Source organism: Leptosomus discolor, chromosome 4 (assembly GCF_034619465.1).
Source record: "Leptosomus discolor isolate bLepDis1 chromosome 4, bLepDis1.hap2, whole genome shotgun sequence".
Classification (NCBI taxonomy): Eukaryota; Metazoa; Chordata; class Aves; order Leptosomiformes; family Leptosomidae; genus Leptosomus; species Leptosomus discolor.
In genome coordinates, this window is record NC_141394.1 from 57199570 (window position 1) to 57226663 (window position 27094).

Sequence of the window (27094 nt, forward strand, 5' to 3'; positions counted from 1 at the left end):
AATAAAATAGAGGATTTTTCCTTTTTTTTTTTTTCAGTTCTGTGCATTGCATGTGCACAGGCCTAGATGTATCCTTACAAGTTTGACAGAATAAAGAGCAGAGCTCATCCTTCTGTTGGAAGAGGTAAGAAGCACGGGTTACTCACAGGGATGTGCAGCAGGTGAGTGATGCCTCTGAACAGGGAAGCTGGCTCAGATTAAAATGCTGAAAGAAATTTTCACCAATTCAGTGAAGGAAAGATACTTTTCTAATGAACAAGAGGCAGCTGGCTACGGTGCTGGTGTAGTATCGTTCCTGTAGTGCAGTATCATTCCTGTAGTGCTGTACCACTCCTGTAGTGCTGATTCAGCTACATTGACTGGTGTGGGTGAGGAAAAAAAGAGAGATGTGAAGACATTTTCTCTGGATGGGTCTAAATCCAGACTCATAATGTCAAATAGGTTAAGATTCCATACCATATTGTCAACACTACTGGCAACTCTCTTGGCAAGTGTCTTAAATTGCCTAAAGGAAAACTTCTCTTCTGGGCCACAGCCACTTTTGCTATGCTGCACCACTTCTAATCTAAGTACAATTCTTGAGATTCCTTTGCTGTCATTCTGTCACTGTATGTCATTTGCCTCCTTCACACTGTCCATATTTAATACTAAATCAGACTATTGAAAAAGTGTTTCTGTGAATCCCTTTTATCCTCTGCTCAGGTTATAAGACAATTACAGATATTTTACAGTTACTTTATACTTGCTAGTAAGAGGGAGCAGGTTAGAAGCCCACAGCTGTTTCCAAAGACAGACAAACTACTCTGTGTTCAGTCACTATTCAGTTGACCAGCACAACGCTTACAGCAATAACTTACTTTGACAGTAGCAGCCCTTTTCAACTAAGAACTGCTTATGTTAAAAAAGTTGGTGAAGAGCAGTTATGAGCCATGACATAGTCTGACATGACATGATGATGACAATTCAGTATTTTTAGAATGAGAATTTTTTTATCTAGTCTTCATTGTTAGTATTTTGAAGCACACCTGAGTAGAAACCAAGGGAATAAGTATTGGAAAGCCTATGCATGGGCTTTAGTGTACTTGGCCAGTTGCCTGTAAAAAAGTTCACATCTACTTTTACAAGTAAAGGTGAGCTAACTGGCTTACTGGGCAAGGCTTCGCTTCCGTGTGTCACAGTCTAAATGGTAACTCACAAAATGGTAGCCAGCAGTTGTACAGAGAAACAGCCACCACAGCATGCAGTCTCACTTTAAAAAAATTTAAAGCGTATAGCAAGAACCTATAGTTTTTTGTCCTCGCTCCTCCCAACGGTCTATCAGCCTTATGCAGCTGAGCTCCATTCACTTTAAATTAAAAATTAAAAGCCAGTAAAATGTGATTACTGGCTTAAAAATAACTTACATGGCTATTTCTATGCAAATATCCCATAATATATCTCTTTCCCACAGCAAGATTATCCTGCATAAAGGTATACTGTAATCTAGGTGTACTGATTAATATATACAGGAATCTTTACCTTAAAAGCAGGGCCAAGTCAGCAGATTCCTACCGCCACGGTCGAGGATGGCTAAGCACAGTTGGCCTGACCGCTGCAGAGAGCGGCGGAGGAAGCACCCTGCCGCTCGCAGCCTTGGCTCCGGTCCAGCCATGGAAGCCGTGAGGAGTCGGGAGCCTGGGTTTGCTCCCGTGCCAGCGTACGGACGGGGCCATCACGGGAGGCAAAACAATTTCCGCGGGCTTCAGCGCAACCCTCTCCTGTTCTGCGCGGGCCTTTCCGGCCAGTGCCGGTCTGTCACACGCCTGGCCCACCGGGGACAAGCGAGGCGTGTGCTGCGGCCCTTTAGGCAGAGCTGTGTCTGAAACGGGGTCGGTGGATTTCTTCAGCTGAACACAGCTCTTCGGTCGGGTCACGTTCTTTTGCTGTGCATTACTGACTGTTTTGGACATGGAACCTTCAGCCTTGACCTTCGATACAGCCTGATGGCGAAGGAACTCAGCAGTCTTCAGCTCTGTGCAACTACCAGGAATATTACATCTACGTTGTGTTCCTTTCTGCTTTTTCACCCCTCCCTTTGGTTTTCTGACAACAATGTTGTCTAGTAGTCCTTTTGCTGCAGCTCGAGCCAAAGTGTCTTTAACAGACACACTTTCGGAAGAATCTTTCTGAACATTTCAAAGGAAAGAACAGTGAATCTAAGCCACAACACAGTGCTGCAAACTCAATAATTTAATTTCAGATTCCTCAGAATTTACTCCACGAGAAAACTATGGCAGAATCTAGCAGAAAAACTTAAGTCACACCATGATAAATGCTAACCAGACTATTTATTCAAGAAATTAAGAACATGAATGTTGTGTAAAGAGGTATCTGAACATTTGCTCTTCAGAGACTTGGCCCTCTACAGGCCTGAAGAGGGGAAACTGAATTCTGGACTTTGTCCTACATGTCTCCCACATTAACTTCCTCTGTAACATGTCTGTAATGACATGCACATACATACATAAATAAAGAAGTGTGTATCAGAAATAGTTACTAAAATACAGAAATATTGTCAATAACATTAAACATGAATAATTTTCATGATAATGAAAATCCTTGCTTGTAATACATAAGCAAGAAACTCTCAAACTAGATTAACTAGGAACAGGTCAACATCCAAGTATGTAAGGAGAACCAATGGGGAAGAAACTATTTACAACTAGCCAAGAAGAGGGTTGCTGTAAATCAGAAATTTCAGTTTAAATTATAAATACACATTTTTCTGCCTTGCGGAAAATATTCATTTCCAGAATCACCTAAAAATTGGCCGTAGGAGCAATTGCTTCTGTGAATTAGAATTTGACTAAAAAATCATTCAAATCAGCGACCTGAAACAAAAGTGTTTCTTCTTCTGGAGGGAGACAATATGGTAGACAGATGTGCACAGCATGATTAACTAAAACTTATTAGCTCAGGGAGCCAGGTTAAAAAACATTTCACATTGAAAAGAAAGGAGTCAGTAATAGATAACTTGAAAGGCTTTTCATGTGTGATTCTCTCACTCTTAATAAAATCTTCTTCTAATTTCCCCCAAGACACAAGCTTCTTTCAAGCGCCGTAATTGCAGCACGACAGAAAGTGGTACAAATAACAAATAATATCTCATATCTTTAATTTTCAATGAAATTATAATTAGCTCCCCCTCTTCATCTTTTGGTGAAAAAAGCCCTACTTTTCTAAGACGCAAGAGTAAAACGTGGATGCTTAGAGATGCAAACTAGCCCTTTAAGGCCTCTCCTCAGGAATCTTGCCAACGGTTTTCCTTTACTCAGCAAAAACCCCCTGCCTTTCAAGCTAGATTTGCATATGCCTTCCTTTTGGAAGGAAACATATTCGTACCTATTTTATTCAAATTATAATGAAGTCTTAATCCCTACCGGTGGCACTGCCTGCTTGGATACTGGAAAATCTTGGTGACACGTACAGACTAACAAGTAACTCTACTGGACAGGGTTTACCGTGACTCTAACCAAGCTGCGCATTTCACTGCAAGGGCTGTGAACAGGGTGTTTCCTCCAGATGGTCCTAGCACTGCCTTGGGTCAGGAGATCGCTCTGACACCAACAGCTCCAGAAGACAAGGCACGTGTTGGAAAGCTGTGCTCAGCATAAAACTCCACAAGTGGCACATTTCAACTGCTCACCTAGTCCTTGTTCTTAAGACACAATTTTTAAAAAGTGTTCCATTTCTTATGTTCTCTTATGGAAGAGGGCAATAATATTCTTTTTCTGTGAATTGTTTTTAAGTGATTTAAGTCAAGTGTTTTAAGTGATTTTCGTAGCTTACCTCTCTTGCTAGAATAGCTAGAAAACAGCCACTGGAAATTTCTGATGGCTCTATTTTGAAAAAAACCTCAGAAGACTCTGAATTGGAGCAAGTAGAAAAAAATGGAGGAATAAGCCTGTGAAAAATAAACAAATTACCAGAAAATAATATTTAAGGATAAAAATAAACAGGGATATATTGAAAGTAATTTCCAAATGATATCTTTCATGGACAGTCTTGTAGAGTCTTAGCTTCATTTTTAAAAACGGCTATTCAAGAAGGACGTGAGAATTTATCTCTTTAGATATCTTTAATTTATTTTTTCCAATAATTAAGTATATTAACCACAAACATAATTAAAAACTATGTTCCTTCTCAGGTCCATGAAGTTGGGGGATGCTCTGAAAACACTAAGCAGTACACAGAAAGTGCAGAGGTGTTGACTTTGAGTTATTAATTGTATGCTCATGATAAATAATACATCTATCTAAGCTGAAAAGCTTCAGTTAGAAAAATTTGCCTATTTGTAATAATTGAGTGCTGTTTTTTCAAATTTACAGTTTTGCAGTGCATCAGGAAGGAAGGAAGAACTAGCCTTTGCTCATGTTCTCCCTGTACTCCGGTCATCCCTAGCTGTTACAAACAGGCTCAAGGACTTGGCTCATCAGGCTGCTGAACTAGTGCTAAGCTGTTTCAGTACAGGAAAAGCCTAGCAAAATGTCCTCATGCAATTATTACCCCCTCCTCTTCACATCGCTGAGGACTGTAAGATACAGCCCCTCCTCAGTGCTCCACTGATCCTCTTGAGACGGAGCTTTAATGACGGTTACGGTTACACAGAAGCACATCCTATATTTGTAAGCAATGCCCTGATTTGGCTGGCTAGTCCATTTCTAATGGGAAGTCTGCAAAACTGCTGGCTCCCAAGTCTTCACCGTCATCTGGATTTTTTGTATGTCCCTCAGAACTTGGTAAAACAGACTACTAGCTCACATCCTCCTTGCACTGCTAAATAAAACTGTCCTATGACACATCGGAGACTTTTGCTTTTAGATCTGGTCATTCAATGCAAAGACGTGTTCGCTTCATTTTGTCTGAGACATGCAGGTTACTGTTACCTTTAACGGATGGTCTGACCCTGATGCAGATGCCAACTCAAATTCGATAGGCCAAAGGGCAATGCATGAACAGTGGACGCCTCCTCTATACACACCTATTCACAACATGTGCCCTTACGTAAGGTAAAGCCTTTGCTATAGACCATCATGTCCTTAAGGTAAGCTCAGTTTAGACAGTGGGTACGTGTTTCAAATCACCTTTACAATTTCACAGACCTAAAACCAGCTGTATGACCTCAAACTCCAGCACAGCCTCATTTTGGTTCAGCACCACTCCAGCACTGTTGAGTAATTCCAAAAGAGATAATACACCTAAGCACAACTGGCAGAAGAGTTTCTTGAAAGCCCTCAATTTTCTTGGAAAAGAAAACTACTATTAAGTAGATCTGTGGTGATCACACCGGTTGTTTTATTAGTACAACTTGCCTTACAAGGACACTGCTGTCAACCCAGGCTAGTAATTCTCCAACAGCGTTTTTCATTCTATCCTGCATTCTTTTAGTCAAGTAAGTTACCTAATTAATTCTAAGGAAAGTGTACAAGGAACTGTTGTAAGTAGTACACGCATCTTAAATGGCTTGAGCTTTCATCTTAAAACACGCATAATCCCACTCTATGTTTTATTTATGGTGTTCTATTACTGCTCTGTTTATGCTGGTTACCAGCAGCTTTATTGTAGCAAGAACTATGCATGGAAACACCCAGGATAACATGCACGGCCGTGAAGGAAGAACCGATTCTGGCATCGTCGTTTATGAAGTTCAGTCAGTCTTCAGTCACTAATTTGCTCAGGTCTGCAAAAATCCTAATGTGATTTTATTCTCCCTTTCCTACCATCCGAGATTGCCTTGTATTTAAAAGTAAAAGTATAATTTGGTGGTATGACCAGTTTCATGATGTTTCTGCAAAACACTGAATAGACTTTGGTTTGGCTTTGCGGGGGAGGGGGGATGTTTTAGACAAGGGGGAATTTTCTTCTGCAAAAACTAAAGCTCTGGAAAAAAAATCTCACTTTTTTAAAAATATAAATTCTGTTACATATATAATGAATTTATGTATTGTTTGTGTTCCAGTAATTCAGAGACCATTATGTTCTAAGGTCCCCCTAGTTCTCCCCATACAGTAATAGCTGCATACAGGTCAAGGCATTACAGACGTCACAAAATTTCAAATAACAAAGGAAAACACAGTTTACAGCAAGAGTCCATAAATGATCTTGGACTAGCAGAGCATCACTGGCAGGACATACCCTGATTTCATCCCATGTAGCATCAGCTTCCAAGCAGGCTGCTATTTTCTGTCGGTGATTTGCAAGAAAGATGCGTTTTGTGGTACTGCACCTTAACACCATGTGTAACATACCTCTTGTTAAAATTGTTTGGACTGGCCCCAATTAACATTTACCATTTTAACCATGCAAAATTTAAACCCACTGAACAGTATCTTGAACCCAGTACCCTTCCCCATGACGGCCAAGTCATTAACATCATCTGAGGTAACAGAAAATCTAAAAAACCACAGTATTACTCTCCTGTGCTTTTGGCAACATAAACTCTTTTAACCTCCATCCTGTAGTCAACTATTACATCTACGTGCAAGTGCCAACTGTTTGCATTTATGTGCTGTGACTGAAAGAAAAATAATTGCTCCAGCTGACAGGGGTGACAGCTGACAGGTTTTAACTACATATGAAGTATACAACACATACTTTTTTCATATATATTTGTACTTCTTATGATTGCACAGGATGTTCTCTTACTGTAACCTGTCCCCTCCCAGAAGTCACTCATCTGAATACAGGGACGAGCAATCCTACAGCAGTTCTTACTCTTCTATGTCGTTCTCACATTTTAAGACTTGGTTTCTTTTTCCTTTGAAACTGATGGTTCTAGGTGAGAAGCTGAGAGCATGCTAGGAAGTTCCCTGACTTCTAGTCTCCATTTTACCTTAAACTAGCTTCATTCTCTGAATACTGATAGGATGAAAGCAATAGCTCTGTCAGAAGCTCACCACAATCAACCAGTGATGCTTTCCTCCCACCTCAATTTCAGATGGGAACAAAACTATTAGATGAAAAAGTCAAGAGGATGCTACTTAGTACTCTCACAACATCAAAAGGAATGGAATGAGAAGCAGCAAAAAACTATCTTAAATGTTAATCTAATGCAAGACACAGATCAGTCTAGGATAAGAATTATGCCACCATTTAAAGTTATACTTCATTTTTCCACAGATAAAACTACTCATTCCATACCTGTATGGTTGTACTTTACTTCCTTTCACTCCAGATTCCAGTGCTTTTTTCACTACTAGTTCATTTTCTTCTGGGTAAATCGAACAAGTGCAGTAAACGATAGCTTGTACTTTGTTAACTACAAAACAAACAAAATTTTTCTACTGTTCAAATTCTTCATACACACAGTGGTTTAGTAAGGACTGAAACCAGCATAAAAAAATATGCTTGGATGTCGTCTTTACCAATAAAATATATACTGCTGTACACATTAGTATTCAATCTCTAGTGTTCTTTAATAATTAAAATCTTTTCAAGTATGTGCAGATTGCAGCAGAAATGCGGAGCTGCATCCTGTCTTTTCACCCAGCTGCCAAAGGAGCCGGCACATGCAGAGGGGTCAGACCATGTTTACAACTTTTCCAACGCAGACTATGACTTGGCCAGTTCTCTGTACAGCGCTGAAGACTCTTGTCTTAATGGCTGGTGAATACTAGGTCACAGATGCATCTTTAAGCTTGAGGAGATCATTATCTAGGGGGTTTGGTTATACACACTGTTAACTAACAGAGTAATCGGCATATTTTTAACTATAGAGAAACTGGTGGCAGAACAATGGAACTGACAGTACCAGGTGCTCCCAGCAAACCCAGAGCCAGCACACTTACATTTCATTGCGTGCATCAACTCATTAAGCTGCCTCTCGGCAAGATTACTGAGCTTATCCTCAGATACGGATCCTTGGAAAAGGTCTCTTAGCAGTCCTGCATCTAAATGCAAAGAGTTGTAAATTTATTAATGCAACTTGTATTAATGTCGTAAAATTCAGCTGTTTGCAGAAAATCCTTTGGTAACAGACCTGATTATTACTAGTTCAGGGGGAAGGTAGGTTTTATGAATGACAATACCAAGGAATGCCTAAATGATTCCTTTTTATCTGTAATTACTACAGCCTCTTATTTGTTTCTATTTAATTAAAATTGTACATGAATAGACTTGTACAATCAATCGATAAAGGAATGTAATCAAAGGAAAATTATATACACTCATTAGGATCTTGAAATAAGTTTTCTACCGATTGTCTTTTTACTTTAAAACAAAAGCTATATGCACTCTGCTCCCCAGAATAACCCTCAAACTTCATACTATCGACTTGAAATTGCCTTTACAAAACACTCTTAACCTTTCAGTGGCACCTAGAAAGATTTTGTTTTCTTGTTGAGGCCAATCACATTCTTGTTCACTTCACGTGGAAAAATCATCCGTGTAATTTATTTATTCTCTTTTGTATTTCCATAGTAGCCTGCATGTACCTTACACATACAGAATTATGCAAGTTATTTAATATATGTTTTACAATAGTTAAAATAAAAATCTAAAAGAAAGGGTATTTTATACAATGATACAATTTACTGAAGCAGCTATGATGTCCAGACCACAACAGGTGAATACTACTTCTACCAGAAAGCATGAGCTAGCTATTGTATCAAAAGTTACCTCTGTGCTCAGTTAAAATAAAGTCTACTGGGTTGCCAACACCCAGCCCAGAGCATTGTGGTAGCAGCAAAATAACTTTTGCCTTTTGAAGTCTCGGGTCTCTTGGTCCAATCTCAGTAAAGTCTTCATGTAACAACTGAATATCTGAAAAAAGAAAAAGGGGGAAGCCCAACAGGTCAACGTGCAAGCAAGCCTGCCTAATTTCAGTGTGATAAAGGTGAAGAGACTGTGGTGTCACTCTGACTTCCATACAGCTAGGGCCTGCTAGACCCAGATCCTCCGAAACACGCTCCACTAATCTCCAACACACTGAAGGACTAGGCCTTAGCATCTTCCACTGCAATGCCTGCTAACGGGGCTGCACAGCCCTGTTGTATTCTGTTCTGATTGTGTCCTCTGGGTAGGCTGGACAAGTGCGTGCGTTTCAGATTAATGCTTTCAGAAACAGGTGAAAAGCGGACTGACAGCAACAGCCAAGACTCCAAATAAACGGACCCAAAAGTTCCCAGCTACACCAACCATTACACAGTAACTACTTATAAGGGGAAACTTCACCCTGACGTTTCAGGAGCTTGCATCCCTGATGGTTAACCTGCAACCTTTGATTAACTTGATCGTAGCTGAAGAGTTGTCAGTTCACCTTGTGGCAAAAAACAAGTTGCGACTGCCCTCCCTAAATCCTCAAACAAGAGATCTCTGAATCCTGATGGAAGTATGTCATATTTATAGCTATCACAAACAGCGACATCACAGCGCTTTACGCATACCAACTGTATGCCAACACCTACTTTCACATCCCATGTGACTGAACAAGGTCCTCAGTTCAGCTGCTTTTGCTGAAGATTTTACACCACAAACAAATATTCTGGACACGATGTGAATTGTCAGCGCTGACATATGGGCAATGGTCAGATGGGAACCTACGTGAGCCACTATAATGTCATCATCTGTATTCAACAGTGCCTGTGCAGAGTGTACAGCAAGGCTGCGAGACTTATCCTAGAAAACAATGACACAAAATTAAATATGACCGACTAATTTGGTTTCTGTGAATGCCAACCTTCCTTTCCCAATTAGGAAAGTATTTCATTGTTTTCATGACAAAGCAGAAAGAGGGAAGGAGAAAAACTAATCATAGGTAGCTGCTAATACAGAATTAAATAATTAAATACAGTACAGAACCGAGCATCTTATTAAGTTAAACTCACTAAATTAAAATAATTTAATTCTAACTAATGCAATAAGAAAGCACGCTATCTACAGGTGAAATGTTAAGTACATATCATCCCCACAAGGAGGAACTTTTAGTGACCACTAGTTCCACGAAAGACAAACATAGGCCACAATATGCAAAATTCATCCTCAGAGGCAGCTTAACAGAGAAATGCAGAACTATTCACACAGATCCTGAAGATAATTATGGAAGAAATTAAGCCCTTATGGATCAAAAACTAAGATTTTGCTGAAATTTGAACACTGAAGCAAATTTGAATGCAGAAAGCACATTTACAAGGGTAACTGTTCTCATACTACAGATGCTGAAGAGAGCGCTACATATCAAACTATCTCCATCAAATTACTTACTTAAAAAGGCAAAGAGTGAAGATACAGACCACGGGTACCAACTTCTGCACACTATCCAGCAAATACTGGTGTTAAGGGCGGGGGGGGAAGCTAAACCTTTTAAGTTCACATTAACATCTATGTATCTACTTACACCATTCAAGTATTACCCTACCCCACCACATAGAGATGAAGTTTCTGAGGGTTCTGTTTCCTAACTAAATATTCTTAAATAGTAATAGTAATAGTCAGAAGTTGTTCTGGTGACCTAAGGGGCTGTCATGTATAGTTCTGTAAGTCTTCTATTCAAAACATACACTTTGAAATGAGATATTCAGAATTTGGTAATAAATTTTCAGGCTAAAATTTCCAGAAAATAATAGAATCATTAAGTTGGAATAGACCTCTGAGATCGAGTCCAACCGTTGATCTAACACCACCATGCTCACTAAACCATGTCCCAAAGTGCCACAGCCACACATTTTTGGAACACCTCCAGGGATGGTGACTCCACCACTTCCCTGGGCAGCCTGTTCCAATGTTTGACCACTCTTTTGGTAAAGAAATTTTTCCTAATGTCCAACCTAACCCTCCCCTGGTGCAACTTGAGGCCATTTCCTCTTGTCCTATCTGGAGGTAATGCATGTAGAGTTACACAGAAATTTTCCTCACATTTTCAGAAGACTGCCTCTTTGACCACTTTTGATGTTAATTTCAATAGTTTTAAGATTAAATTTAAACCATTTTACTAATTTAAGTGTAGCTATCAATTACAAGCATTAACATTTGCATGCTAAATTTATTACATGAATCAGTTTCTTACCTTCTGATTATTAAAAACATCCAAAACCTTTTGAGGGTGTGCTGCTGCCTGACTGATTTAATAGGACAGTCCAACAATACATGACCTCATTCAAACGCAAAGCATTATTTTAGTTTGAAGATCGTATTACTCAAGGGCAACATCAACTCACCTGCAGTAAGAGTTTGCAATCTGCAAAAAGATCTAAATTAAGCAGTTCGTCTTTAAGAGAGGAAGGAAAAAACAATACATCATGGCAATGTTGGTCCATACAGTATGTGTAACGGTCGAAGTCTGACACAGATTTAACCCTTGTGAATCCCTTCTTCTCCAAATCTCTGAAAACATCTTGAGGGCTGTTAACATACAGGTCTGAGCATTAAATATACAACAGTTACTTAAGCAATAGTTCACATTGCTTATATGGAGAGACATAGATGTATGAAATGCAATACTGCCTAATGCAGGAGGGGAATTCACTCTATTTCAGGCATACAAGTTCTGGTTTGAAACAATTAAGTTAGTAAGTCTGATAAAATAAATTAAGAAAGAGGGATGTGTCTCCAGAGGATGATTCAGCGCATCCAAACAGAAATGTCTGTGTGCTCAGGAGACTGTAGCAAATTTACTGCTGCAATAGTTTAGTTCTTTCAATCGCTTTCAATTTAGCCCAGCTCGCCAATGAATTTGATAACTGAAATAATCCTTGTGTAAACGTAATGAAGGCATAAATGGTGAGGTTTGCAATTCAATTTTCATAAAGATTTAAAGGTATACACACCAAGACTTGTTTGTTGAAATGCAGTTTCAGACAGTGCCATAAGCTTACATGGACATTGAACATAGGATCAACGCTTTTAGTTCACTCTTATTTAAGGGTTGCAAAATCACAACCTGAACAAGACACCTTCTCTATCCTAAAGAGCCTATAACCTAAGCACAGAACATTGGTCCAAGACAAGAGTATGAAAACAAAATTCTTGAAAACATTATAAAAAGTGGATTACCTGTCTAACAAAACAGGTAACAGTATAACCTGGTATGGTTCATGGATCGGTTCGGAACTGGGAACACCATACATAGTAGCCCACTAAGTAGAAGGATTTTAAATAGTGTATTTTTATTTCAAGTTTATGTTATCATTACAGAATAAACACCAGTATTATATATTGTATCTGACTGAATACTCTTTGCCAAGGTTATGGCTTACAGTAATACACCCACTTTTAAAGGAGTTTTCTTTTTCTCTGTTTTTCATCACAGAGTTTACTGACCCATATATTTTCTTATAACTTTATTTCCTCGTTTATTTGGTGAAAGACCCACAGAAGCAACTGAATAGTAAGAAAAGCTGTTTCACACTTGGTTACAGTTTATGAATACCATTACTGCAGTATATAAAAACTACAAACATAATGCAATGTCACTGGACTAAACAGAATTTACTTACTTACTGTAAGAAACTTAACAAGTATGTAGTAAACTATAGCACTTCATATGTGAAAACGTAAATGTTAAATGATACTTTAAAGATCTTACCTGATTTTAAATGTGTTTATCCAAACACATAGAGGTAAAGCAGAAGCCCTTTGTTCCTGCTTCCGTATGGCTTCTGGTAGAATGTATTCAATTGAAAGAGCACCATGTTTGATGCGACATCTTGCTAGTGCAGCTGCCAGTTTGGTCCTAAAACTACAAAAGCGTAGTCACAAGTTTAAGAAGTTTTATAAGTGTTTACATCAGCTATTAACATACAACATTTCTATTACAATACTAGCCTGCTCAGAAACCACAGCAAAATGTGAGGCCTCATTTTGCATGCAGCTACAGAAAATACACAGTTATAGGACATTTTCTGTCCCAAACAACAGTAGATGCAATGTCATAGTACATAGCTGAGACTATTTTACTTAAATGCACAAGGGATTGGAATTATGACAGACAACTCCCAAATAGATCCATTTTCTCAGAAAGCTAAAAAAAGCAAATGTTTCAGAATTGCAATCTGTGGAATACAATCATCAGATTGTTTTGTACATTTGAAGATATAAATACATGTATGTGCAGAATGAGCACAGCCTTTCCTTGCCACAAGCTTTATGCATAACCTGGGTAAGTGATACTTCAAAGCAAATAAAAATTGTTAGTGAGCTACTTCAGATGTCAAGGTATATTACTTACTGCCCTCCAGGAATACTGGATATGATACTTATGATATACTTATGATACTTATATACGTACGATATTCATGAACTTTTGGTGCTATTCTAAATCCAGCAGCAACACAATTTTGTCCAACAAATGCCTGTTGAGTTCATCAACAGACTGATGAAAGACATACTTGAACACTACTTAAAAATATTTTACAGATCCTCTTTTTTTTTTTTGTTCTACTTAAAATAATAAATGTCTAACAAAGTTCCATAACAGAACTATTGCTAAATAAATGGATGTTATTCCATTCCATGACCTCTTGACTCTATTACGCTCATATTTATTAATGTTTACTGAGTACTAAATTTCTTTTCTAAAATTGTATGAAAAAAGTTTCAACACCACCAATATAAGATACCTTTTGTAGCAAAATAATCCACAATATAAAGATGGTTTGTTAGCTGTATTTTTCTTAACTATACAACTATGAATGTTTCCTTTCAAACTAGGTTCTCATTAAAAATAAAAATAAAGCCCACAAAATCTGAAGCTGAAAGACATCTATAATATTGACAATTATTTTTAAATGGCACTAGTTATACAAATCTGTATTTCTGCTAGTATGTACCAACACCTATCTACAAGAAGGGCCGGAAGGAGGAGCCGGGGAACTCCAGGCCTGTCAGCCTGACCTCAGTGCCAGGGAAGGTTACGGAGCAGATCATCTTGAGTGCCATCACACAGCACGTACAGGACAACCTGGTGATCAGGCCCAGTCAGCATGGGTTTATGAAAGGCAGGTCCTGCCTGACTAACCTCATCTTCTATGGCAAGGTGACCTGCTTAGTGGATGAGGGAAAGGCTGTGGGTGTTTTGTACCTGGAATTTAGTAAAGCCTTTGACACCATTTCCCACAGCACTCTCCTGGAGAAACTGGCTGCTCATGGCTTGGATGGGTGTTCTCTTCACTGGATAAAAAAACAGCTGGATGGCCGGGCCCAAAGGGTGGTGGTGAATGGAGTTCAGTCCGGTTGGTGGCTAGTCACAAGGGAACATGTGTTCCCCAGAGCTCAGTACTGGGGCCAGTTCTCTTTAATGTCTTTGTCAGTGATCTGGATGAGGGGATTGAGTGCTCCCTCAGTGAGTTTGCAGATGACACCAAGTTGGGTGGGAGTATTGATCTGCTCGAGGGTAGGAAGGCTCTGCAGAGGGATCTGGACAGGCTGGAACAATGGGCTGAGGCCAATGCTATGAGGTTTAATAAGGCCAAGTGCCAGGTCTTGCACTTGGGTCACAACAACCCCATGCAGAGCTACAGGCTTGGGGAAGAGTGGCTGGAAAGGACCTGGGGGTGCTGGTCGACAGCCGGCTGAACATGAGCCAGCAGTGTGCTCAGGTGGCCAAGGAGGCCAACAGCATCCTGGCCTGTATCAGGAATAGTGTTGTCAGCAGGAGTAGGGAGTTGATCATGCCCCTGTACCAGCACTGGTGAGGCTGCACCTCGAATACTGTGTGCAGTTTTGGGCCCCTCACTACAAGAAGGACATTGAGGTGCTGGAGCGTGTCCAGAGAAGGGCAACGAAGCTGGTGAAGGGTCTGGAGAACAGGTCTTGTGAGGAGCGGCTGAGGGAACTGGGGCTGTTTAGTCTGGAGAAGAAGAGGCTGAGGGGAGACCTTATTGCTCTCTACAACTACCTGAAAGGAGGTTGTAGTGAGGTGGGGGTTGGTCTCTTCTCCCACGTAACAAGTGATAGGATGAGAGGAAATGGCCTCAAGTTGTGCCAGAGGAGGTTTAGGTTGGACATTAGGAAAATTTTCTTCACTTAAAGGGTTGTCAAGCACTGGAACAGGCTGCCCAGGGCAGTGGTTCAGTCACCATCCCTGGAGGTATTTAAAAGACATGTAGATGTGGTGCTTAGGGACATGGTTTAGTGGTGGACTTGGCAGTGCTACATTTACAGTAGGGCTCGATGATCTTAAAGGTCTCTTCCAACCTAAATGATTCTGTGATTCTAAAAAAAAGTTCTTAGCATGTATACCTGTATAGATAGTGCTCTATTTTCCGAACTTCTGCTACAGGTTCCTCTTCATCAAAAATCTCTCGTGCTTGAAACTTTCGGTCTTGTAGGTCATAAAGCATCACAACAAGCAAGCTGGTTAATTCATCTGGCTGCAACAGAAAAGCAACGGGATAGAGAAAGTGACACAAAGCATGCCTTACTTGTGCAAAAAGACTCGCATCAAACAGAAGTCTCCCATGCAAAAGGCATTATAAACACCAATGAAACGCTTATTTGTAAGAATATGAAAGTAATTCCTTATGGAAAGTTAATAAAACACTGAAGAATTTTTTAAAAACTCAAATACACTACTTAAAAGTTATGTAGCATATGAAAATTAGAAATATTCTCTATACACACAGATAATATACTGTATCTTTACAACTTTTAATGTTACCACAATTAAAACTTTGAAATTATTTTCTCCTCATAAAGTAGTTCCTTGAATAGCTAAGCTAACAGAAACATCTTGTGTATCAAATTGTCTCTTGTGGGATTTTTCAGTGTATCACAACAGATAAGCTCAGTATATAATAACTGTTCTGCAATACGGACACTTGTAAAATCTTCCCACGTCTAAATGTTTAAACCAGGGAGCATCTCCATCTTAGGGACAGCAATTAACAGCACTTCATTACTCTTGTCTACCTCTTTTCATGAAATTCCTACAGGTCTTATGCCTTTGAAAATTCTTAACCTTCTCACAAATACGACCAAAACTACCTAGAATACTCAAGTTATTAGGGGAATACCAGTAAACACAAAATACTACCACATAAGTCTTACTTCCTTACAAAAACAAGCCAAAAATCAAATGTGTTCGATCATTTGCCTGCTCACATCAACCTCCACAAATAATGTCCGTTCAAATTCATCTGGTCGTTTCAAAGGCATCAAAGACTAAACGGGAAGGAATAGCAGATTACTCTGCCAGCTCTAGATTTTCTTTCACGTCAAAGCAGGAGAGCATGTTGAGAGACTAAACCAGACCAGTTTTTGCCAGTACAAATACAGTATGTGTATACAATACAGTTTGCCCAGGAAATGAAACATGGGTTCAATGCACTCTTTTGTCAGATGGGGTTCGCTGCGTGCTTTACAACTCCCAGGGACAGGAAGGGAACATCACTTTTTTCCTCACTCACAAGGGGACACAGCTGGGAAGGAAAGCACATGGACACAGACTGACTCACAGACAACATCACTGAGCCAGTATTACACTGCAGTGAGCATTATGGTTCACTCATCTACCTTCTTTCTTTGAAGCTTTTGATTCCTGGCAGTAAGGTGCAACAAGAATCTCACAAACAACATATTGAGAACCTTGGAGACTGATGCTTTACACAGCAATATTTCAGTCCCAGACTACCATATAGTTCAAAACAATGTTTGTTGTTTTGAATAATGTTGCAGAACCCTCAGAAAATATTGTAATTGCATAAAGTCAGAAAAGACAAAATTTATTTCCTCACAAAAATGTTCACTTACTATTGACTGACAGGGGTAAACAAAACTATCTAACAATATTTCTTCAAGAAGATCTTGATCTGCAAAAAAAAAAGGAAAATACTGACAAGTTACACTATGAAATCTACAAGATTCCATGGAAGAAAAAAGAAAAACTTACAAATCACTAAAGAAAAAGCTGGAAGTTTAAACATCATGAAGATTAAGGGCAAATTAAACCACAAACAGTAGCAACTCTAAATAAGTATAATTCCTTTGCATGAAAAAGTATAGTTTAAATGTTTGATTTCACAAAATGCCAACACCACTTCAAATATTTAATATTTAAACATTTGAGGGCTACAAGTAGTCTAGTAGTAACCTGTAGTGTAACAAAAAATTCCCCAGATCTCTGCTGTCAGGCAGAAACTAAACACTTTGTTTTTCCATATTTTCTCTGCTGCATCATTTCTTTTGGCAATTCTTGGAAAAGTTTTGTACTTACATTTGAGAGCATTGAAAGCCAGTTCGTAAGATACTCGCTGGGAATAGTCATCTTTAAAAGTCAGCATGGGAGATACTGAGTCATCACCATACCGCACCACCATTCTATCCTTACGCTTTTCAGTATGAATGCCTTGAAAAATCCTAGCTGCGTTTATGTATACAGAGTCATGATAGCCGTTCTTCTCAATCACAGTCATTGTTCTGTTTTCAACAGATCTTTCTTCATCTGAAATTTTCATTTCACTCAAGTCTGAAGCATCATTTATAACATCTTCATGTAAAGACACCAAATTACTTTTAGAACCTGCCATTTTTCCAGTTGCTGATTGTGTAAGTGCAAGTCACAATCCTGCTGCTCTGCAAAAAATCAAAGTTTGCATTGAATTATGAAATTTTCTTTCACTAAAACACACTTTTCCCTTCATTTTCAGGTTTTCAGTAGAATTTTCTTTTTTAGGTGTTAATCCTGCAAATACATATATACATATATCATCTATACTTCTATACGTCTATCACTTACACATAGTAGAGAAGTATTTATTATAGTTTTCTTACCTTACTTATTTTCACTAATACAGATACAAAGACTGGTTACATGTTTCAAAGAGGCCAGTGCTTTACAATAAATGATCCTAAACAAACTACATGCAGAGATTTGATTCTCTGTGTCTAATAAGAAGCATTATTACTGCAGACAGAATAGTGTCTCTTACTAGGAATTCTCCTTTAATAAAAAGACACAACAGAAACTTCAAAGCAGCCATTGTCTCTTCCAAAGAATAACCACCCTGAAAAGAGTTCCAGTGAATTTCACATGCTTGTCCACTAAACTGCATACCTGTTGCTAAAAATGGGTAATAGAGATCACCTAAGTTATGTATTTAATGTATTACATAAACAGCACAATTGTAAATGCAGGAAATCCATTTTGACAGTCTCTGGAGATACTACCCAACTCTCCATGTATTTCTTAAATGTTCTACACATCTTACATAAACAATAAAATAAAAATTACCTTCCCAGAGGTGGAACAGGGCCTCAATAAAAATAAAAAGCCCCAGTGTTAGCTGAATCCAAAAATATGCTTAAGTTCCACATAAAACCTAGTTAAAGTATATCCATCACAGTGCTTCGATTTACCCTGCTTGCTGTGGCTGCTATAACATGCATTTATGACAATGCTTGGAGGCTTAGAAGTCAAGTTAAATATTCAGAAGAGCGCTATAAGCCAATACAAATTTAGTCACAGAGGAAAGATTTTTTAAAAACACCCCAAAAAACAGTCTTCCTCTCTGGGGAAGAATAACATGAGAGAATTGTGAGGAATTTAGCAGCTTTAGCACAAAAAGCTAGGCATGGATCTGGTGCTGACAAACAGTTCTGGATATTTTAGCATTAACAGCACAGAATAGCAGAATTTGTTCTTTTTGCCAGTCTAAAGATCAAAAACAGAAGGTGATACTCTCACCAAACAGAAAGGATCTTCTATTTTGCTACCTAATTTAATTCAGTACAGCCATTCTCAAGCTTTTTTCCCTGTGCTCCCCCACATTCCTCAGGATAAACTACATACCTCTTCTCCCCGGGTCAAACATACTTGCTCAGCACCCTTTTTTCCTCTCCCCTTTCCTGCCCCCATCACATAAAACATAGTGGAGAAGGAAGATGGCAGCACCCGGGGTTGGAGGGGAAAGGAGGAACACAAGCTGTTACTTCTCCAGCAGGCAGCCATGAAATGCCCCACGTTGAGCCAGCATGCCCCCATTCAAACTCCCTTTCCCAACCACAGGTGACACTCAGCCCATTCCTCCCCTCTCCAAAATGCGCACAAATCTGTGTCTGCCCAGCCCAGCATGCTCCAGACAGCTGACCAGTGTTGCTTCCTGAATTCAGGCAGCTCATCTGGAGGAGGCCACATCTCATTCTCCTTTCCCAGGATCTGCTCTCCAAAACTGAGAGCTGCTAACCCTGTAGAAGCAACTTTTACTGTCTCTTTACAGAGTCCTGGGCCTCAGACAAACAGCTTCTTCTGGTGGGAGTCAAGCACCAACATCCTTAGCGTTAGATGCAACACTAATGGATCCATGGAGCAAATCTAAAGTTATTTTATGAAGCCATATTGAAACAGAACAAGCAGTGCTATCAAAAGAAAGCACCTTTCTTCACTAGAATAAAGTACTAGATTACCTAAACCAAACTGAAACTCTTGTGCTTGGAAAGGAAAAAACAAATCACCAATGCTTTCAGGATGTTGTACACTAATTTGGCCAGAAGGCACCTGTATGACTTCACAAACAGGAGGACAGCATCTAACAGGGACCTGGAGCTCAAACCCCTCCTCCAGCTGAACGCAAAATACTCCTTTTTAGAGTATGTAGCAACAACTGATGCTTGTGGTGTCAGGACTTTCAAGACTTGTAGGGTTCCCAATTACTGTTTGTGCCTTCTTTGCCAAAGCTGGTTTTGCTGACCTGCAAGACACACTGCTATTAAGATGATTTGATGAATACATTTTCCCAAAAGACAAATGTCATCTGAATAAAGATGAGATGACAGCGCTCTGCCCTGTGCAGGCGCGCTGCACGGCTGCAACACAGTAAATCATAGCTTGGATTACTGAACTCCGTGCCAAGCAGAGAACAGCAAGCTTGATTAATAGGAAGCTCAGCTGGGAAGAACTGGAGAAAAGACCCTGCCTTTGTCTATGGAAGAAAGGAGTGGAATCTCAAGCAGATTACTCAGTCAAGGGGAAAAAAAAACCTCAAGGTCCTGAGGAGGCCATCATTCTCCTAAAGGAGAGAATGGCCCTCACAGTTCAGAAAGATTTTTTTTTTTCCATTTTTCAGTTAAGAAAATCTTCAAATGAAACACTAATTTGTTGTGTTAGGGGGTCACTGAAGTGAGATGAAGAAAGAATGTGAGGATAGAAGAAAATAAAATCAAAGTTTATAATATTCCCAAATCCTACAATGCTTAAAACAATCTGATTTTGACCCAAATCCAGCATCTCTCCATACAGTCTCAGCACACTGATTCAAACGTAGAAAAATACATACATACTCTCAGTGATCTGGCTGACTAAAGGTACAACTCCTTCATCTATGAAGCAGAAATTTGCTGTTGCAAGAAAGTTTCCAAGTTCCTGCCAATACACTTCCACACTGTTTTACTTAAGCTTGATCAGATTTACAAGTTCGAGCAGTAACAGGGTATGCAGAAGAAGGGAACTTGAAGACACCTGTGACTAAAATTTAATGGAGTTACTGGACAGCTTTTCTCCATGACGCCTAGAGTTTGTGCTGTAAACAACAAGCACCTATCTCAGGACAACATTGATTGTGAAAGCACAGAAAACAGACAAGAAACTATCAATCTCCCCACTTCTGCTCACAAGTCATAATCCACTAAACTGGTGACAATGATCAGGACACCTCGTTAGCACAACAGTTCAACAAGCAGTACCAGTAGCATCCCAAGGCAAATGGTGTGCTTCTGGTGTACATTATCTGTGCAAAGGGATGTACAAATCTCTCTTCTGAAGGCACCTGTATTACGGATGCAGACAGACTCCTGTAACACACATGACTTATCCAAGTACAAACAATAGCAATAAAAATAAGAAGATGGCAGGTTTCAAATAGCAGAGTGGGAACTAGAGAGGAGACTGGGGAACTAAATCAGACTATATTGCTTTACAGCCAGGCAGTGCAAAATAGGAGGCCCGGAGGCGTTCACAACGTTTTTTCCTAGCTTTTTTCAAAAGACTAAGCGGAGCTCTCAGCTGCTCTGGCAGGCTCTGTATTTGAAGCATTCAAGATATCTAAGGCTAAGCCCACAGTAAATCCACTGGAAGAGCACCTCAAGAGAGCATGGGTGTGGGAGAAGACTTCATGCTCATGCTCTGAGGAAGCTCTTGAACAAGATGTGTCAGGTAACCTTTTTCTCACTCCCTAAACCATTTGGGAAAAAATAACACATCAGTTATCTGTCAGGTACCCTCATAGGATACCCACCAAACAGAACTGTCTCAAGACCAGCAGGTTTAAATATGCAAGAGAATTTTAATCATTGCTCCCCAATACCAGAGATACACTACCCTTTTAGCCAGTATGCTTGCCAATGGAATTGGAAGAAAAATTGGATTCATTTATTTAAATGTTCTCAGTTTCAAGTGAAGCTGTCCGTAGACAGTACAGTTTTGCAATTATGAACTAATAGCACTAGACAAATACAGTATGTGTGGCACACAATACAGATCCATGTGAATAGCAATAAAAAGTTTGTTTCCAGTTTACATGTGGCTTCACTTAAAAGCAGAAGTCAACTTGTGTTATCACAAATACTCAGCTGAAGGATGGCTCCAGCTTTGACTTAATGAACTCAGGTGAACAGAATTATGACATTTATTCACCACACAGTATAATAAAGGATTTCCACATGTACACCCCCATCAAAGTCACTAATACCTCTGTTTATATACCAATACACATATCTTTCCTATTCCTTCAGTTATCACCTTTTTCAGTAGCCTCTACCATCATACAATCCAGGAAAAGAGATAAACAATAAACAACCCTAAAGCTTTTGGTACAGCTGGCAGCCTGGCCACCCAGTACTAATTCACATTCACAGGAACTCATGAAAAGTGGCTCTGTAAACATGGACATAGTTCCTCATACACCAACAGTAAATCCCTGACGGCCATATACCATAGTTTTTGTCTTACTAATTTTATGGGTGTCCACGACCATACTGCTTTCTAACATCAACTGCGACTGCCTGTTACAGACCAATGGATCACGAAGCTTCTACTGTCCCCACCTTCAGCTAGCTACGCTGGAGGGAAGGTTAGTGAAAGCCAGGTCAGCCTCCAGACCATTCCCCAACTCCACTTTATGTATGAGAGACAGTCCACACCAACTCACAGTACAACCAGTCACACAGAAAAAAGATACTTATTTTTATAAACATGCAAAGGGTTTCTTCACACACTGGGCTGCAAGGCCTTAAAAAACAACCGACCCCCAAACCCACAGAGGTGCGGACAGGGCGACCTCTAAACCCTTTCCCCTCAGCAGTAACCCAGACTCCTTTTCTTCCCGACAGGGTTTCTCCCGCTGGCTTCTCCTCTGGGGATGGCGGAACCGGGCGCACCGCGGGGAGGCGACCCCCTCAGCGGCCTGCCCCACGCCGCCGCCGGGCCTCAGTGGCTGTCCTGGGCCGCGCCGGGGCAGCCCGGGCCCTGGAGCCCCGCAGCCGCAGCTACCCGCGCCCCCCGCCGGGCAGGGCAGCCGGAGCCGGCCGGCGGACCCGCACGCCCCCGCTCACCCTTACCCGCCCGCCAGCGGCTCTCCCTGACCCCGCCGGGGCTGGGCACCGTTGGACTCGGGAAGGGGCGCCGCCACCGGCCGTCCTCCGGCGGGGCGTCCGCCTGCCCACCTCCCCCGCCCGCCACCAGCCCCGCGCCGGGCCGGGCCGGGGCCGGGGCCGTGGGTTGGGGCCGTGGCGGCGCGGGAAGGCGCTGTGAGGCGGGGTCAGGCCGCGGCGGCCCAGCGGGCCCCGGGGGTCGGGGCTCCATCTCCAGGGCCAGGCCGGGCCCTGCCCTCACGAGATTCCCCAGGAGCCGCGCAGGTAATTAAGAAGCCACAATAAAATGCCAAGATCCGCCGTGGCAACGGCACGCTTGCCTACACTCAGGTTTCTAACTGCATCAAAACACCACCAGTTACAGGACTGGAAATCCCGAAAAGAGAGGAATAGCCCCAGATAAGGTGCTGGGTTGTAATCTGCAGTTGAAATTAGCAGGGTGCTGTTACTGTACACGATGCTCTCATAATGTAGCTGTCTCAACCGCCACTTTTATTCAGTCTCAAAACACATAATTGGATCAGGCTTTTATGTTGTTTCTAGACTTTTTATATTTTTTTTAAAAAACATTTCTTGAAATTATTCCAATAATCAACAAATGAATTGGTCATAAACTTGTCAGAAATCTACTTTTTTCCCATAAACTTTGTTCCTGTTAGATCAGTGCTGTTATGGGCAATCTTTAAATTCTCCTCAACGTGGGAAAACGGTAGAATCCCCCATAATTCAGTTAAAATGTGTGATGACCTTCAGTATGTCATTTCTCAAATACGATCCTGCCTGGCACCTAGCACAAGCATCTGCCACAGGTGACAGTGCTCTTTCATGAGGAAGTCAGAAGCTCAGACTCACTTCTGCAGCAGGACTGCATGAGAACGAAGTAACCAGGGCTTTGGTCTAGGATGACTGTACATTTAGTAAACTCAGTACTAATTTTAGCACAGCCACATTTGTACAAATTGGGAGGTCCCAGAGTTTTTTGGGAACAAGCTCCATGGAAGCACACAAGCCAACGCTTGGTATCCCTGATGAAACTTGGATGTTAGCCAGATCCCTTTCTGGTATCAATATTATTGGATATGTAATCAAACCAAGCTGCAATGCTGTGCAACCTGCCTGGGACTCTATGCAATCACATGCATAGGGCCGAGAAAATTTGGAGAGTTAAAAACAATCCTTAGTTTGCTGGTGGTGCAAAGACACCTTTCTAGTTTGGATCTGCTACGTGCTCCAGCGACAGTGCTGCAATTGCAACAGCACCAATTAATTACAAAGCAGCCAAGTAGACTGGGTAAACTTTGCACATAGCAGCTCAAACAAATCTGGAATCCTTCCTGATGAAGGGGATGAATACATGATTAATAGGTTGTGTGGATCGGCAGGGCACTATACTAGCTACAATATAGATGGAAAGGAGGTTTTTGTGCTGTTTATTTAATTTTGTCCAAATAGATATGGCAGCTCTTTTTAAAGGACCTGACTGGAAATCACTGCCCAATGTCATTGTCATTTCTGTGTACTGCTCTTTCACCTTCAAAGCGAATATTCACCTTCAGCTGAATATTATTTTGCTACTGGAGACTGGAAAAAAAAATCCCTTCTTCTTGCCAGGCTTTATGAATACATGTTCTTCCTGAAGTTTATTTGGATCTTACTCAGAAAGTAATGAGACAATTTGGGTCTTACTCAAAAAGTAATTGAGAGAATTCAGAGCTGGCAGATAAGTTGCAAACAGGACTGGCTTGAAGAGGAAGGTGATGCAAATCAATTTGCGTTTTCAAAGGCAGTAAGATTTCTTCTTGTATAAGAAGTCAAGGATTAAGCACTTCCAGTACAAACTAGAGTATGTCTAAATTCATCAAAAGCATGCTGGTAAATTGAAACACCAAATCATTCACAAGTATCTGAATGGTATAAATTTTAAAATACTTTCTTCAGATTTATATGAACAGAAACTTGAAAAAAGACTTGGAAAGGCTAGGTGGCTTTCCTATTCAAATGCCTGATGATTATATGAAATCATTACCAATTTTCAACTTGAATCATAATGAAGCAGGGCATGGCCGAACCAACAGAGAGATTCTGATGAGGATTTAAAAATTCTCTTTTTCTGGAGATCTCAACTCACTAACCTCGTAAAGCACTACTCTGCTGGCTTGGGCAGAGAGAGATGTTTTAAAAATGGCAGTCTTCAGTCTCCTGGGCACCTGTGCCTAAGAACTGTTGGGAGCAGTGCTGCGTCTGATGGTAGGCTCTTGAGATGGATTTAAAGGAGTGGGGTGGGAAGTCTTCTGTATCCTAAATTCTGAATGTACACCATTTCTGAGTGTTGAGCACCCACTGAGGAGTGTGTCTGACTATTCTTTGCTCCGAGCATGTGATTTAGGTTTCTCTGGAACTAAGAGAAAGTCTCCTTCAATATAGTTTATTGACACTGCTAAACTCATATGTATCATGTACCTCATATACATACAGCACAAGTATTAATGAAGCACCTTGGTTTACAAAATGAAATGTGCTTTGGGCGGATTTGCCTCTTCTAATGGCTTGTCACCAGGACTAGTAAATTAAAAAATACACACTAAACGAGTCAAGCACAATTTTCATCCCTGTGGTATATATGTATTAAAGGAAATAAAAATATGACTATAAAGGCAGTTTTGTTTTCTGCTACCAAGCCACTGTTGAATCACCTGAATGCACAGCACTGTTTCTGTAAACAGTTTTCAAGACAAGCACAGGAAGTGAGAGGTCTTACAACAAGAATTTAACCTGTACAACTACTTTGTTAAAAGCTGGCAATTTGAAATGTCTTGCATCAGTGATTTTATTTTAAATTTGTTAGAATGCATATTAGTGAATTTTATTCCCCTTAAATTAGTATGTATTATTTTGTTTAATTGTGTTAAAAGTCAAAACTAAGAGGCCACATGCATTGAAGCCATGTGAGTATGGACAAAGAGAAACAAAAAGGTCAGGAAGTCTGTTTTCCCTCTTTTGCAGAAAATATCATTCCTCGGAAACCCACTAAAGTATTTACTAAATTGTAATTAACATTTTAAAATAATTTGGAAAATTAAATAATATTGATTTGTAGGACTGGCCAGAACACAGTGCGGCAAGCTGTCCTGCATGGTACCATTCTCAGCTCCCTCTTGTAACAGCAGAGGTGCATGCAATAGGTGGCTGATCAGTTGGGGTGTTAAATTAGTGGAGCTGATCCACTATGGCTGTCTTAGTATGTTCTGAACCGTAGAGACACCAAGACCAGTGTCAGATTCTGCTGTTTGGGGAAATGTGGGTCTACGTTATCTGGCAAATACTTGCTGTATGTGTAACTGAGGGCATTCTTTTCCTGTTAATTTTTCAATCATTTTGTCCATTGGATTAATTCATACTCATAATGAAAGTTTTTCTCCCCAACTGTTGAAACTAAAAGAAAAAAGTTATCAGAGACGAAAAAACCCCAAACCCTCAGAAGTTTTCTTCTTTTCATTCATTTGTGAATGCAGAAACTTTGTTTATTTTGCTAAGAATTTTCAGTATTTGGAACTATTTGTCTTTTTTAATAGATAAGTATGTATTAGCACCACCATCTCATCTCCTTTTTTGTCTGTGATATTTTTGGCTACTGTCCTCTCACTGAAATCCCCTTTAAAACTCCTTCCTATCTGAAGTTAAACTCTTTAGCCTGGATACTTTCTACTGATTCATGGAGAGGAGGAAAAAAGGGAAATACTGTTCTGTTTCTCCTGCCCCCTTTCTTCACGGATCTTAGTATGTCCTGGAAACTGAATAATCTCATTAGGGTTTATTCAGTGGGAGCTGAAGTGGCTCACCAGTTTGCAGGCTCAGCCCCCTAAGCGGTGCGTGCATGAACAGCTGACAGAGTTAGAGTAGAACATCAAGAATTAGAATAAAAGGTTAAATCTCATTTCCTTCCTGCACAAGATGTAATACTTGAGTGTGTTTGTTAGGCTAAATCATGTTAAATTTGGTATATGAATTTGTTTCTTTCAACATGAGTATTAGGAAGCCATTAGGCTTTTTTATATAAGCTAGTGGTTTAAACTACGTATAGTACTACTCAAGGACTGGATATGGTAAAACCTGAATTTGGTGACTCAAAGATGGTACAGTGCATTAAGTTGATACTTTCATGGAACTGTCTACGATGGGAACGAGATCTTGCTCTGAGTGGCAATTTCCAGCTCGGAGTCCACTTGCCCATATTTGAAGCCAGGTCTCATTTTTTTCCTAGGTGTGTCATCTATCTGCACTGATATTTGTCTGTCATTTTATTGACCACTCAGTCTCATAAGGTCTTTCTGACCTCATTTCTAACACCTGCTGTCATCCTCACTACTCTGAATACTTTCATATATCAGCAAAATATCAAATCTCATTGATCCCCTCCCTTTCCAGGTTGTTGCTGGACAAAAAGAAAATCCCTATATGAATTACTACAGAACTCCACTGATGACCTCCCTTCACAGCTTCCCTTCCTATCTTTTCACCAATTATTCTTCCATGCAGCAAC

At 40.3% G+C, this 27094-nt stretch overlaps 1 protein-coding gene across 1 annotated transcript; it reads right to left on the reverse strand.

Annotated features, from left to right (window-relative positions):
* Window positions 1-1547: 1547 nt before the first annotated feature.
* NSUN7 (NOP2/Sun RNA methyltransferase family member 7) lies at window positions 1548-17498 on the reverse strand. Its single transcript, XM_086464819.1, has 11 exons — window positions 17186-17498; window positions 16723-16781; window positions 15214-15344; window positions 12560-12712; window positions 11193-11376; window positions 9444-9654; window positions 8656-8799; window positions 7827-7928; window positions 7180-7297; window positions 3829-3943; window positions 1548-2165 (listed from the first exon to the last, which is right to left on the reverse strand). The coding sequence occupies exons 1-11, from the start codon at window positions 17496-17498 to the stop codon at window positions 1548-1550; spliced, it is 2148 nt and encodes a 715-aa protein (XP_086320945.1).
* Between the last annotated feature and the right edge of the window lie 9596 nt (window positions 17499-27094).

Coding starts and splice junctions, on each gene's coding strand:
- NSUN7 (XM_086464819.1), bottom strand. CDS start 17,498: ATGGCAGGTTCTAAAAGTAATTTGGTGTCTTTACATGAAGATGTTATA. Junction 9,655..11,192: donor ATTGCAAACTCTTACTGCAG/GTGAGTTGATGT, acceptor ATTGTTTTCTAG/GATAAGTCTCGCAGCCTTGC. Junction 7,929..8,655: donor TATTTTAACTGAGCACAGAG/GTAACTTTTGAT, acceptor CTTTGCATTTAG/ATGCAGGACTGCTAAGAGAC.